The 12,645-nt window shown below is 36.3% G+C and overlaps 1 protein-coding gene across 1 annotated transcript; it reads left to right on the forward strand.

The window, feature by feature from the left end:
• The first annotated feature begins 386 nt into the window (after positions 1–386).
• On the forward strand, positions 387–7,929 carry LOC141364161 (P-selectin-like). The gene is made up of 3 exons (XM_073868263.1): positions 387–423; positions 513–866; positions 7,550–7,929. Exons 1-3 carry the CDS (start codon positions 387–389, stop codon positions 7,903–7,905), a joined length of 747 nt encoding a protein of 248 aa, XP_073724364.1. The 3' UTR covers positions 7,906–7,929.
• Positions 7,930–12,645: the final 4,716 nt, after the last annotated feature.

The raw sequence follows: 12,645 nt of genomic DNA on the forward strand, positions 1-12,645 counted from the left end.
TTATTTGTGGCAAAAAAAAGATAAAACTAAACACTGAACAGATTAATCAGGGTTCAATTTTATGCAATTTTCTTTACTAATATTCTGTTTGTCTGTAAGTTACAAAATTGTGACATGAGCTAAATATTATAAAGTTTTTTTTAGGAGGGTTTTTGTTTATGTTTGCATGATAATTCATATAGTTAATACCAGTCAAGATGATTCGCAGTACTTGGATGAGCATCTCTTATCAGGTTTAGTCTGTTTTTGGTGAATAAACTCAGAAGGTCCCGGCTGACCAATCAGAATGAAGTATAAATAGACAGCCATTTTAATAAGCAAAAGTAATTTGTCCCTTACAATTCAAAGATCAATCTGAAGTTTATTATGTGTTTAATCCTTTAGAAATGGCACATATACTATATTTCAGACTACTTGTTGTTGGTAAGTATGTGTTTCTGGTTTATATTTGGTTTTAAGTGTAATAAGATTTGAGTCTGTTTTAATAAAGAATCAATTTCTCTCTTTCATAGCTCTCTGTTCAATATCTGAATGCATTCAGCACCGCTATCACTATATAGACATGAATAAGAACTGGACTGAAGCTCAAAGTTACTGCAGAGAGAAGTACACAGATCTGGCCACAGTCGACAACATGAATGACATGAAACAGCTGAAAAAAAGTGTGAACAATCAGATGCACGTCTGGATTGGACTGAACAACTCAGGTGTTTATAAATGGAAGTGGTCTATGGGTGACCCTGTGAACCATACAAACTTAGTAATAAACAGTAGCATTAATGGTGATGGTAATTGTGTATTTATGAGAAATGGAAAATGGAATCATCAGTACTGTGATCAGACATCACGGTTCATCTGCTACAATGGTGAGTGCAGCTCCTTACAACAAACCTTCAAAGCATGCATCATATGTTATCTTTTCATAACGACAACAGACAGTAAAGAAAGAGAAATAGCATTTGAGTCACCGTCAACAAACTACACCTGTGTTTTTGATTTTTTTTTTTAAGTCTATTTAAAAGTGTATAACTCTAGCCCTGGGTGCTTACAGTTTCGTTTGATTCCCTCTAATGTCAGCTTACAGAGAAAAAAATTCTCTATCATAATCTATGCAAAAGTTATTTTACTACAACTGAAGAGAGGAAAAATACCCTTTTTGTATAAAATTTCCACCTAAAAACATTTGAATTGTCCCCATAACCACATACAGTGGAATAAATGCAATTTCTTTAATTTTGCAGAAAACCCTTTGAAGTTACTAAAAAGATGCTGTTTGCGACAAATATTGTTATTCAGGGACGGATTGGTAATCTGTGCATTCTGGAAAAGTCCAGAACGGCCGTTCAACGGAGGGCCGTCGCCCGGTCGTCAGCAAAAAAAGTTTAATAACACAATATTAACAGCCAACAGCAGGGGCACTAATACGATCACTTATTTGATGCTACGTGTAAAAAACGAGGAAGAAGAGACGGCCTACTAGCTACTAAACGTGATTGGTCCACGGATTCTTGGAATTCGTGAGCCTGAATTCGCGAGCCTGAGCATCACAGCCTGGTCATGATGAGGGACAGACAGAACTAACTTCACATCAGCAAGATGTCCTGTAAGTGCCAGTAGTAGCAGGACACGTGACATTATAATATACAACCCCAAAACAGAAAAAGTTGGGATACTGTAATAATTGTGAGTAATGGAATAATTAATGGAATGGAATAATTTACAAATCTCATAAACTTATATTTTATTTACAGTAGAATATAGATAACATATCAAATGTTGAAAGTAAGATATTTTGAAATGTCATGCCAAATATTGGCTCATTTTGCATTTCATGAGAGCTACACATTCCAAAAAAAGTTGGGACAGGTAGCAATAAGAGGCCAGAAAATTGTAATGTACACGTAAGAAAAGCTTAAGGACTAATTTGCAACTTATTAGGTCATTTGGCAACATGATTGGGTATAAAAAGAGCCTCTCAGAGTGGCAGTGTCTTTCAGAAGTCAAGATGGGCAGAGAATCACAAATTTCCCCAATGCTGCAGCGAAAAATAGTTTTCTGAGTTTCTCAGAGAAAAATTGCAAAGAGATTGAAGTTATCATCATCTGCAGTGCATAATATCATTCAAAGGCTTAGAGAATCTGGAACAATCTCTGTGCGTAAAGCTCAAGACCGACAAACCATACTTGATGCCTGTGATCTTCGGGCTCTTAGACAGCACTGCATCACATAGAGGAATGCTACTGTAATGGAAATCACATTATGGGCTCAGGAATACCTCCAGAAAACATTGTCAGTCAACACAATCCACCGTGTCATTCGCTGTTGCCAACTAAACCTCTATAGGTCAAAAAAGAAACCATATCTAAACATGATCCAGAAGCGCAGGCGTTTTCCCTGGGCAAGGCTCATTTAAAATGGACTGTGGCAAAGGGAAAAACTGTTCTGTGGTCCAAAGAATCAAAATTTGAAGTTCTTTTTGGAAAACTGGGACGCGTGCATCTCTGATGGTTTGGGGTTGCATGAGTGCGTGTGGCATGGGCAGCTTACACATCTGGAAAGGCACCATCAATGCTGAAAGGTTTATCCAAGTTCTAGATACATTTGATCCCATTCAGACGTCGTCTCTTTCAGGGAAGACCTTGCATTTTCCAACATAACAATGCCAGACCACATACTGCATCAATTACAACATCATGGCTGCTTAGAAAAAGGATCTGAGTACTGAAATGGCCAGCCTGCAGTCCAGATCTTTCACCCATAGAAAACATTTGGTGCATCATAAAGAGGAAGATGCGACAAAGACGACCTATGACAGATAAGCAACTAGAAGTCTGTATTAGACAAGAATAGTACAACATTCCTATTCCTTAACATTGGTCCTCCTCCAGCTGTTCCTTATATGTACATTTAAATTTTCTTGCCTCTTATTGCTACCCGTCCCAACCCCCTCTGGAATGTGCAGCTCTCATGAAATCCAAAATGAGCCAACACCCGGCATGACACCCCAAAATGTATCACTTTCAACATTTGATATGTTATCTATATTCTATTGTGAATAAAATATAAGTTTATAAGATTTGTAAATTAGTTCATTCCTTTTTACTCACAATTTCTACAGTGTCCCAACTTTTTCTGTTTTGGGGTTGTAATATACATGATATAAAAATAAATAAAACTCGCGTAAAAATTAACGTAATGCGCAACTACTGTTAGAGAGAGACGTGTGTGTGTGTGTGTGTGTGTGTGTGTGTGTGAGAGAGAGAGAGAGAGAGAGAGAGAGAGGCGTGGGCGCGATTGAACAATGGAAACGTAAAAACAATACATACTTCGTCATTTAGTTCATATGGGACATCATTCATTTGTATACAGTCGCAATAAAACAAAACAAAATATTGTGCTTTTGTTCAAAGTGTAAACTCTTGTCAAACTGTATTATCTACAACTGTCATCTAACCAAAATCACACACACAAGCAAAAAATATTTATCCAACCTCATTTAAAACAGTCTGTGGGTGGACATTCATCGTATTGCATTGGTTTTTATTTCTTTCATTGACTTTATTGTATATGAGAGGTTGTAGTGAGCTCACATTTTCTGCTACAATGAAGACTAAGGTATTGAATTAAACGGGTAAATATCAGGCATGCATTGCAACCACTCTAAACGTGCTAATAAGAAAGGGGGCTAAATAATTGACAAAATTTTAGTTTAACCAAAAAAATCCTAGCTTCCACTTTCTGTCTGTGTTCCATCAGAGTGCAGTTCTTCCTTGTCTTTCCTATATTTGTGTTTATTATTGTGGAATTGGCAAAGACCTGGTGGTTGTTTGTGAAAGCTTTACAGGCAACCCAGCTAGCAAAAAGTCGTCTATTGGACGTTGAGTAGACGTAAACCTTCAACGTCTAATTTTGGTCCACTGAAGGTTGAAAATGAAAATTGAAAAGACGTCAAATTTGTCCAACTTTTCAACGTTAAAAACAGGTCGATCTTCAACGTCTAATTTTGGTCCATTGAAGGTTGAAAATGAAAATTGAAAAGACGTCATATTCGTCCATCTTTTCAACGTTCAAATCAGGTCGATCTTCAACGTCTAATTTTGGTCCATATTCATCCATCTTTTCAATGTTGAAAACAGGACCACATTAACATACCAAATAACATTTTATAAAATGAAACAAAGCTTTAAAGGGTTATAAGAACTTTAATAAAACAGCACATTTTAAATAGTGCAAACAGTCAAGTAACCAACAGATTTCACAGTCTGCAATAAACAGGTCGGTCCAGTAACCAACACAGAGTGCAATAAACATATACCAACACAGATTTCAGAACGCAGTAAACATAGGTCAATCCAATGCAATGAGCCAGAGGTTTTCAAAGCTGTCCTGGAGGACTACTAGTACTGCACAATTTGCATGTCTCCCTCATTAGACACACCTGGTTTAAATTTTCAGCTCATTAGTAAAGACTGCAAGACTTGAACTGGGTGTGTAAGGTAACTGAATGAGGTGTGTCACAAAAGGGAAACATGCAAAAGGTGCAGTACTAGTGGTCCTCCAGGACAGCTTTGAAAATCCCTGCTATGAGCAGTCCAGAGCTTTCTGTAATCTGGCAGTTGGTTGGGCTTCTCTCTGTGATGATGGGTGGAAGATTCGCGTCACATTCACACGCCTCTTCGCTTCTTCTTCTTTAAGTTTTATGGCGGTTGGCAACTACCTTTAATGGTGCATTACCGCCACCTGGTGGGGTGGGGTAATTATATCATGAATCCTCATTGCACCTCAATCGCAGTTTCAAATTTTTTATAACTTTGACGTAATATGTAAAACTCTTTACATTTACTTAAGATAATTGTAGAAATGAGTGAAGAGTCCATGATAAATCCAAACCAGCCGTATTTATTACATAAACATCTGTAGTGTATATTCAATTTACAGCTTACACAGCCACAGGCAACAAACCGAAACTAAACATTTCAACCCGGCAGGGGAATGTAAAACAGCGCCAACAGGATTCATCCGCACTTCCACTAGTACGGTGTCTCTCAGTGTCCATAGAGTACGCAAGCGCAGTCATTAACAAGAATGATCTACAATAATAATAAACATGGTTTGGTAATTTGTATTCTCCGTTGTTTTAGCATGTATAACAGATTATCTAGCTGTCTTAGATTATGAGTTGAAATCGTGGTCACTTGAAAACACGTAGTCAAACAGTCCAGCCAAAACTACTTAGTTGAAATCACGTCGTAAACCAGACCAAGGCGGACTGACTTATTTTCAACCATATTTCAACGTTGAAAGACCGTAATTGTTTACTGGGAAAATTAATATAGAGCATAGCCATTTTCATTATTTCACAGACTTATTATACATCAAAGTGTAATATGACATTTACAAAATATTAAATAACCTTCTTTGATAGTCTGACAGTATTGTGTCATAGTATCAGGAAATCCTTGTGTCTGTTGCGCACGCCTAGGGGCGAATGGCCGGATGATGGGCCTATTTGGGAGAAAGTCCAAGGCTGTTTTTTAGCCCCAGTCCGTTCCTGTTGTTATTTAGGTTGTTTTTCATATGATGAAACACCTAATTTTATTTTTTGTGTGTTGTAAACACTGTCTTTGATAGTGTATAACTCTGGTTCTGGGTGCTCTAGCAGACTGCAGATAGTTCTGGTTGTACCAGCAGCAGACAGTAAACACTCAAAAAAAGAATGAACTCTTTAGCATGTCACATTCAAAAGTTATTCTTATTTTACTGAAGGGTGCGAAAATACATTTTTCATATAAATATTAATTTTTTGTTTTGCACATATGATAAATAGCAAGGGATTATTCATGCACACAACCAAAGAAAATGCTGTTAATGGACTCATTTAGGACCTAAGATAAAAGATGGTGTAGCATTTGTGGCTATCTGTGCTATCGGAGGAAGTTCACTCTCAAGTTTCACGTACGTTTACAAAAGACAATTTTTTAACTCATTATTCATTAGACGATTGTTGGGTATGTGATGATAATAGAACAAAAATAACGATGTAACCTTATTCCTGAGAATGAGTGCTTTCATTTGATCAACATGATCTCACAAATTTCCGTTTCAGGTTGCATTTGATATAAGACTTGCCCATGTTTGTCATACTTGCAAAATATGAAATATATTAAAGGCGCAGTGTGTAAATTTCAACAGCATCTAGTGGTAAGGTTGCAAATTTTAACCAACAGCTTAGTTCACAGCTCACCCCTTGCTTTTAAAACGCATAGAGAAGCTACGGTAGCCAACACAGGACAAACATGTCATTGTTGGAGACAACTTTAAAAAAAAAGTTTGCCCGTTAAGAGCTTCTGAAGAAACACGGCGGCACAAAATTGCATCTTCCATGTAAGGGGGCCCTTTGTGTATGTAGATAAAAACGTCTCATTCTAAGGTAATAAAAACATAACGGTTCTGTATGAAAGGTCTTTATACACCCCTGATAATATAGTTTTGTATATTATTTTGCATTTCTGTCAAGAGATCCTTCTAAAAATTACACACTGAACCTTTAAATAGTATGCAAATTTTGGGGGGGATAATGTAAATCAAATGTAAATAACTTTCTTACAGTAAAATATATGTTAAAGTGATGCATATCTGCAGAAAGTAGAGATTATAAGCTTTCAAACAGTATTTCATACGGAGTACTGGTTTCATCACAGACCACTAAATATAGGAATATTTTATATTAAGACATAATTAATAATTTTGGACCCGGGACAGGGTCCTCAGAGTTATCTTTATGGCTAACACACATAATTTCAATTCAATTAGTAAAACTAAATATACACCCTGTGTGTATGTGTTAAAACATTTGTCTGATAAACTTCATACTGTACAAACTGTATGTTCTATTCCTCTAACCCCAACCATCACATTTGTATCTTTTTTAAGACGTTCAGTTTACATGTCATTATACACTTATCCCTATTAACCACATACCAACACCCCCCCCCCCACACACACACACACACACAAGTGTGTTTGAAGATTGACTCTTTAAAGTGTAGTAAGAATGATTGAAAATAATTTATATTCTTTATTTCTTCTTTAATAGAGACAATCAAAAGATACATCTATGAAACTACTAATAAAACATGGAATGACTCTCAGATCTTCTGCAGACATCATCATACTGATCTGGTGACTGTGAGGAACCAGAATGAGAGTGAACAGATTCAGAAGATCATTAATGACAGTAAGATATCTGTCTGGATCGGTCTGTTCAGTGATTCATGGGAGTGGTCAGATAAGAGTGTCTCCACCTTCAGATACTGGAAGTCTGGTGAACCTAATGGTGGTCCTAAATTAATGTGTACAGAAGTCAAAATAGAAAATCAGGGTCAGTGGAATGATGTGAATTGCAGTTATGCTGAGACTTTTGTGTGTCATGAAAGTGAGTAAAAATGTCAAAGCTTTCTTCATTATCAGAATTAAATCAGATTCATTAACAGTATTTTCCTTCATGTTTGTGTTTGACTGATGTCATTGTGGTTTATTGTGTGTTCAGATAAGCTGGTATTGATCAATAAGAGTCTGAGCTGGTCTGATGCTCTGAGTTACTGTAGACAGAATCATGTGGATTTGGTTTCGGTTGATTCAGAGGAGATTCAGCGCTGGGTGTCAAGATTGGTTAAACAGGCCTCTACTCCAGAGGTGTGGTTGGGGTTACGTCACTCCTGTGCTCTGGGCGTTTGGTTCTGGATGAATGGACAGATGGTTTGCTATCAGAATTGGGTGAACAGTACAGTAGATAAGAGCTGTGACACTGTGAGATCTGGAGCAGTTCAGTCTGAAGATCAGCGCTGGATCAGCCTTCCTCAAACTAAACAACTCAACTTCATCTGCACCAGATATGAAGAATGAAATCATCTGCGTCTTACTGTTATATACAACTATTAGTTATTTTAACTTTTTTTATGTTGTTTTGAATTGTTTGGTAATGGGTGAATTTGAAAGTTTATTAAAAATTAAATTTCAAATGGCTTTGTTTCAAGCAACTGTAATGCATACTCTCTTTGGGGATACAACTTTTCAGTGGTAAATAACTTCCTGTGGTAATTTATAGCAGTGGTTCTCAAACTTTTTCCGCGTACAGCCCCCTTGTGTACGGTGCATTCCTCCGAAAGAAAATTTATGACAAAAACTATTCTAAAATTTAACATTTTAATCAAACAAAACATATTAAGTTATACAAAGTAGTGCTGTTGGTTAGTAGCCTTATTTTTTTTAGGTTTAATTTCACAGAATTCATGATAAATTAATGTATTTTATAAAATGTCATAAAACTGGGGCCCCCCGGCACCATCTCGCGACCCCCCTGGGGGCCCCGGACCCCAGTTTGAGAACCACTGATTTATAGAATACATACACAATTAACTTCACAACCCAGATAGCAGTGGTCTCATGATGGCACTGCTGGCGTACTGCTGGCAACGGCATGCAACATGTCAGCCAAGTATGGGCCAGGTGTGGCAATGATGGCACTGGATCCATGATGGCAGATAACATTTGGGCCAGTTGTGGGTGGGAGGTATGTGGCCCAGATCAGTGTAGGGATTGTGGCCCAGATCAGTCTAGTGATTGTAAGCCACATTTGAAATATATTGTTTTTGGCCGAACTATCCCTTTAAGTTTACGTTTGATTAATAATATAGCCAAGAAAGATTCATAATTTTGTAAACACAGTTAGCTGTAAGAGAAGGTAAGGATAATATCACTAAAGGGATTTATTTGTGACTCGGTTGGCTGTACATTATCCCACTTATACAGGGCTATTTCTATATGAGTAAATATAAAAACACAATTTATTTGATATCTTTTATTAGCAGATTTGTAAGAAAAGTAAAACTGATGCGAGGGAAAAACCTGTTTCCTAATGGCTGTAAGCAAAGACTAAAACAAATTCAAAGTCATACAAGATAAACATTCAATTTATTAATTTCTAAATAACATGACATATGTTAATATTTATGTATATTATTTTGTATACATTTATATGTATTAAACTGCCTGTGGTAAGATTACTCGTAATACCTGAAAAGTTTTACTCCAAACATTATAGCAAAAAAACCTTACATTTCACCTTAAAGAGACTACTTTTATTGTGGTCACAAGTAAAGTTTGTTTTTCCGTCAAAAGAATCATGTAATTTAGTTACGACTCAATGTGGAAATGGTAATGCAACAACAAGTGTATGACGTGTCTTGTGGTAAAACTGCCGACCAATCAAAATGCAGTGGGAAGAGATCTCTGGACCTGGATCCAGCCCCGCCCCTGGATCTGAATCAAGCTTCGCCCCTGGATCTGGATCCAACCCCGCCCCCTGGATGTCATGTTCTGCAGTGCGGCTCTACTGGATAAATCGGACTTTGCATCATTACTATATTTAACCACAACAGCGTTCCACACCTGTGTGCGATAGGTGCATAGGTAAACAAGACAATGTAGTCCTGAAATCAGCAAATAAAGAGAAGTCCCGCACACTATCAACTTGCAAATGAATACAATGAGTTTTATTGCAATGTTTTGATCATTCAATCTTCTTCAGACATATAAAATTACCAATCACAGTATAGAGTTCAAGGTAAACCAATCATAATGGATGATTGAACACTTAATCATATATACGTCACAATTGATAACCCAATTCGTGACGTCGTAGTGACCGACTGAAAGGGAACTGTTATGTTTCATCTATTAAGTTTTGGATGTATATATCTATATCTTTTGAATTAAAGTGCACAATGAACTCTGTTGCCATGAAACTCCTACTGGTGCCATTCACTTCATATTCACTCCCAACTGTCCTTAACTGGCACTGATGATGGCATAAACAAAATGGGTCACTTGAAATCCAGACCTCTACACACAAATAAGAAGGAAATTAAATATGAAAATAACTTTTAAGGGAAATAACCGACTGATGTGATGTGCTGAAGAGCAGATATCATATAATAACATATGCAGATACAGACAGAGACACAGCAGATTCAGGAGAGAAACGCACATCAAAAGTAAGAACAACTTACATTCTCATCCCTATTCAAATGATAATTTTAGCATGACACTGTTTTTTGTGAATGCTCAAAACACTTTAAAATTCTAATACTCCTAAACTAGGTTAAAATGAACCACTAAACAAGGTGATCAGGGTTGGGTTTAAGCAGTGATGCCACAGTTACTTTGAAAAAGTAATCTGATTACTGATTACTGATTACTCCTTTAAAAAGTAACTAAGTTACTTTACAGATTACTTGATTTTAAAAGTAACTAAGTTAGATTACAAGTTACTTTGTTAGTTACATTCCAGTAGCTGCCAACACCCCCACTGCCTCAACATTGACAATCGGTTTTGCCAACACTCACTTTATTGGAAGTGCATTTTTAACAGTAACGTCAACAATGTATCTCCTGACATTTTAAGTTGAACTGTTGTGTTTTAAAAAACTAAAAAATATATATATATGAGTCTTTCTTGACTTCACTTAACATAAATAGGGGTGAGCAGGGGCCATTTTCAGAAAAACTTAATTTTAAAAGCTAATGTTTTAGACAGAGATATATTTTTGCTGTGGTCAATAACTCACAAGTGTGGTCTATCAAAACCAGCTGGAATTTTGAACAAATGTAAAACGACGTCTGTATAATTTCACTTTAAACAAGAGTAGTGAATTGTTACTGTTGACCTTGACAGCAGGGACGAAAGTAACACACAGGTGGGTCAAAAGTAACACAACAAAACATGATAGATTTTTGTGTTACACTTGTTTTTATTAAATATATATTACTATGACCTCTTTAATATGTAACTGCAAACTTATTTTGTCATTTATCTTTGTAAAAAATAATTAAATTACATTTTTATTTTATCAAATGTTTCAAAAGCAACCAACAGTACAAACTTAAATTGCTGAGACTAAAAAAAAAATTCAATAGTTTGAACACTATGAAAATAAAATTAAATCAAATTAGAATAATATCAATTTTTTACCATATTATACACAGTATTAGCAGCGGGACAAAACTAAGTGTTACTTTTGACCCGACAGGATCTATTTACTCTATAAACTCGACTTACTTTTATTTTGAAAAACTGAGAAGTCTTCAGGATGTTATTTACCTTGTAGATTTATCAGTATTGTAACACATGAAACGAGAAACACAACGCGTTGTAAGAAAAAAAGACCGCTTTTGGAATTTACTTATCATGATTGAAAACACAGTTCTGGATCTACACGTGGAAATCGGTGAGTAAATAACGCGATTTTGTCAACTCTTTCAGAGGTTATGTGCTAATATGCTGTCATAGTGAGATTTAGAAGTTATAAGGGCTCGGAGAAAATCGCTTTGTTACTTTCGTTCTTAAACTCTCCCACACTTACTGGTTTTGCACTGAAGTCCAGCTTTTGTTGTTTGGGTAGTGGATGAACTCCTGCTCACTGCTTCGCATCACCGGGTGGGTAGTTTCACTGTCTGCGCCGTGCCGCGACTCCACATGTTTTTTAATTTTTTATTTGACGTAGTGTTTTTGTAGCTGCATCTCTCTTCTCTCTCCATTGTACGCTGTTTACGTTTGTGTCGCTTACACGTGACCTGAATTGTCCTCGTGCTGAACACGTGACTTGTCGCACACCTGACTTCACTTCCCGAGACGCAAGAAGAAATATACAAGAAAATATATATTTTACTAAGGAAAATTTAAAAAATAGTAACGCACAGTGACTTGGATAAGTAACTTTAATCTGATTACTGGTTTGGAAATATTAACGCGTTAGATTACTCGTTACTAAAAAAAGTGGTAAAATTAGAGTAGCGCGTTACTAAGTAACGCGTTACCGGCATCACTGGGTTTAAGGTAATGTTTTCACTTATATTCTGTTTGTCTGTAAGTTATAAACTTGTGACATGAGCTAAATTGTTTGTTTTGTTTAGGCATATTGTTTATGTTGGCATGAGAAATATAGTTAATACCAGTCAAGATGACTCGCAGTATCAGTGTCATAAACGCCTCTATGTCCATATCAGACTCTCGCACCCTCTGTGAAGTAAGAGGTGCTTTTGACTTGATGTGGTGCCACAAGAACTGATAGCTGCCTGATAAATGCAATGCATTTTGGTTAGACAATTTGTCCGCCGGTGCTACAGGCGCCTCACGATCACATTCGTGCCATCAAAGTACCGTGAGTGCAAAACGAGACCAGCCGCATAGGTCAGGTGCTGCAATTGCCTTCAAACCGGCTTCAACGTTTAATGACGACACACTATTTTTATTTGCCAAAACATCAATCACGTCAATTTTAGATTTATCTTGACACCTCTAGTTCCACTAATGCTCAAAAAATGAATTGTTTTTATAACAGTAAACTCTGTTCATAACCTTAATATGTTATACAGTGCTATTATTAAAATAAAAGTGAAAAGATTATAGACATCAATTTATTGGTATTTAGTAATATTTGCTTATCTGTAACTTTATTTTGGTTTTATTTTTTTCATACAATATAAACCAGCACACAACCTATTCAGTGCAAATTGTTTCTAGGTGCTAAAACGTTTGCATATTTTACAAATATTACATATAATCCACTTCATCTGCAGTAAAAA

This window comes from Misgurnus anguillicaudatus, chromosome 6 (genome assembly GCF_027580225.2).
Source record: "Misgurnus anguillicaudatus chromosome 6, ASM2758022v2, whole genome shotgun sequence".
Classification (NCBI taxonomy): domain Eukaryota; kingdom Metazoa; phylum Chordata; class Actinopteri; order Cypriniformes; family Cobitidae; genus Misgurnus; species Misgurnus anguillicaudatus.

Bases quoted from the DNA above. Each gene is read 5' to 3' on its own strand.
- LOC141364161 (XM_073868263.1), top strand. From the start codon at position 387: ATGGCACATATACTATATTTCAGACTACTTGTTGTTG. The intron at 424-512 runs GTAAGTATGTGT...TCTCTTTCATAG, and splicing joins TTTCAGACTACTTGTTGTTG to CTCTCTGTTCAATATCTGAA. The intron at 867-7,549 runs GTGAGTGCAGCT...TTGTGTGTTCAG, and splicing joins ACGGTTCATCTGCTACAATG to ATAAGCTGGTATTGATCAAT.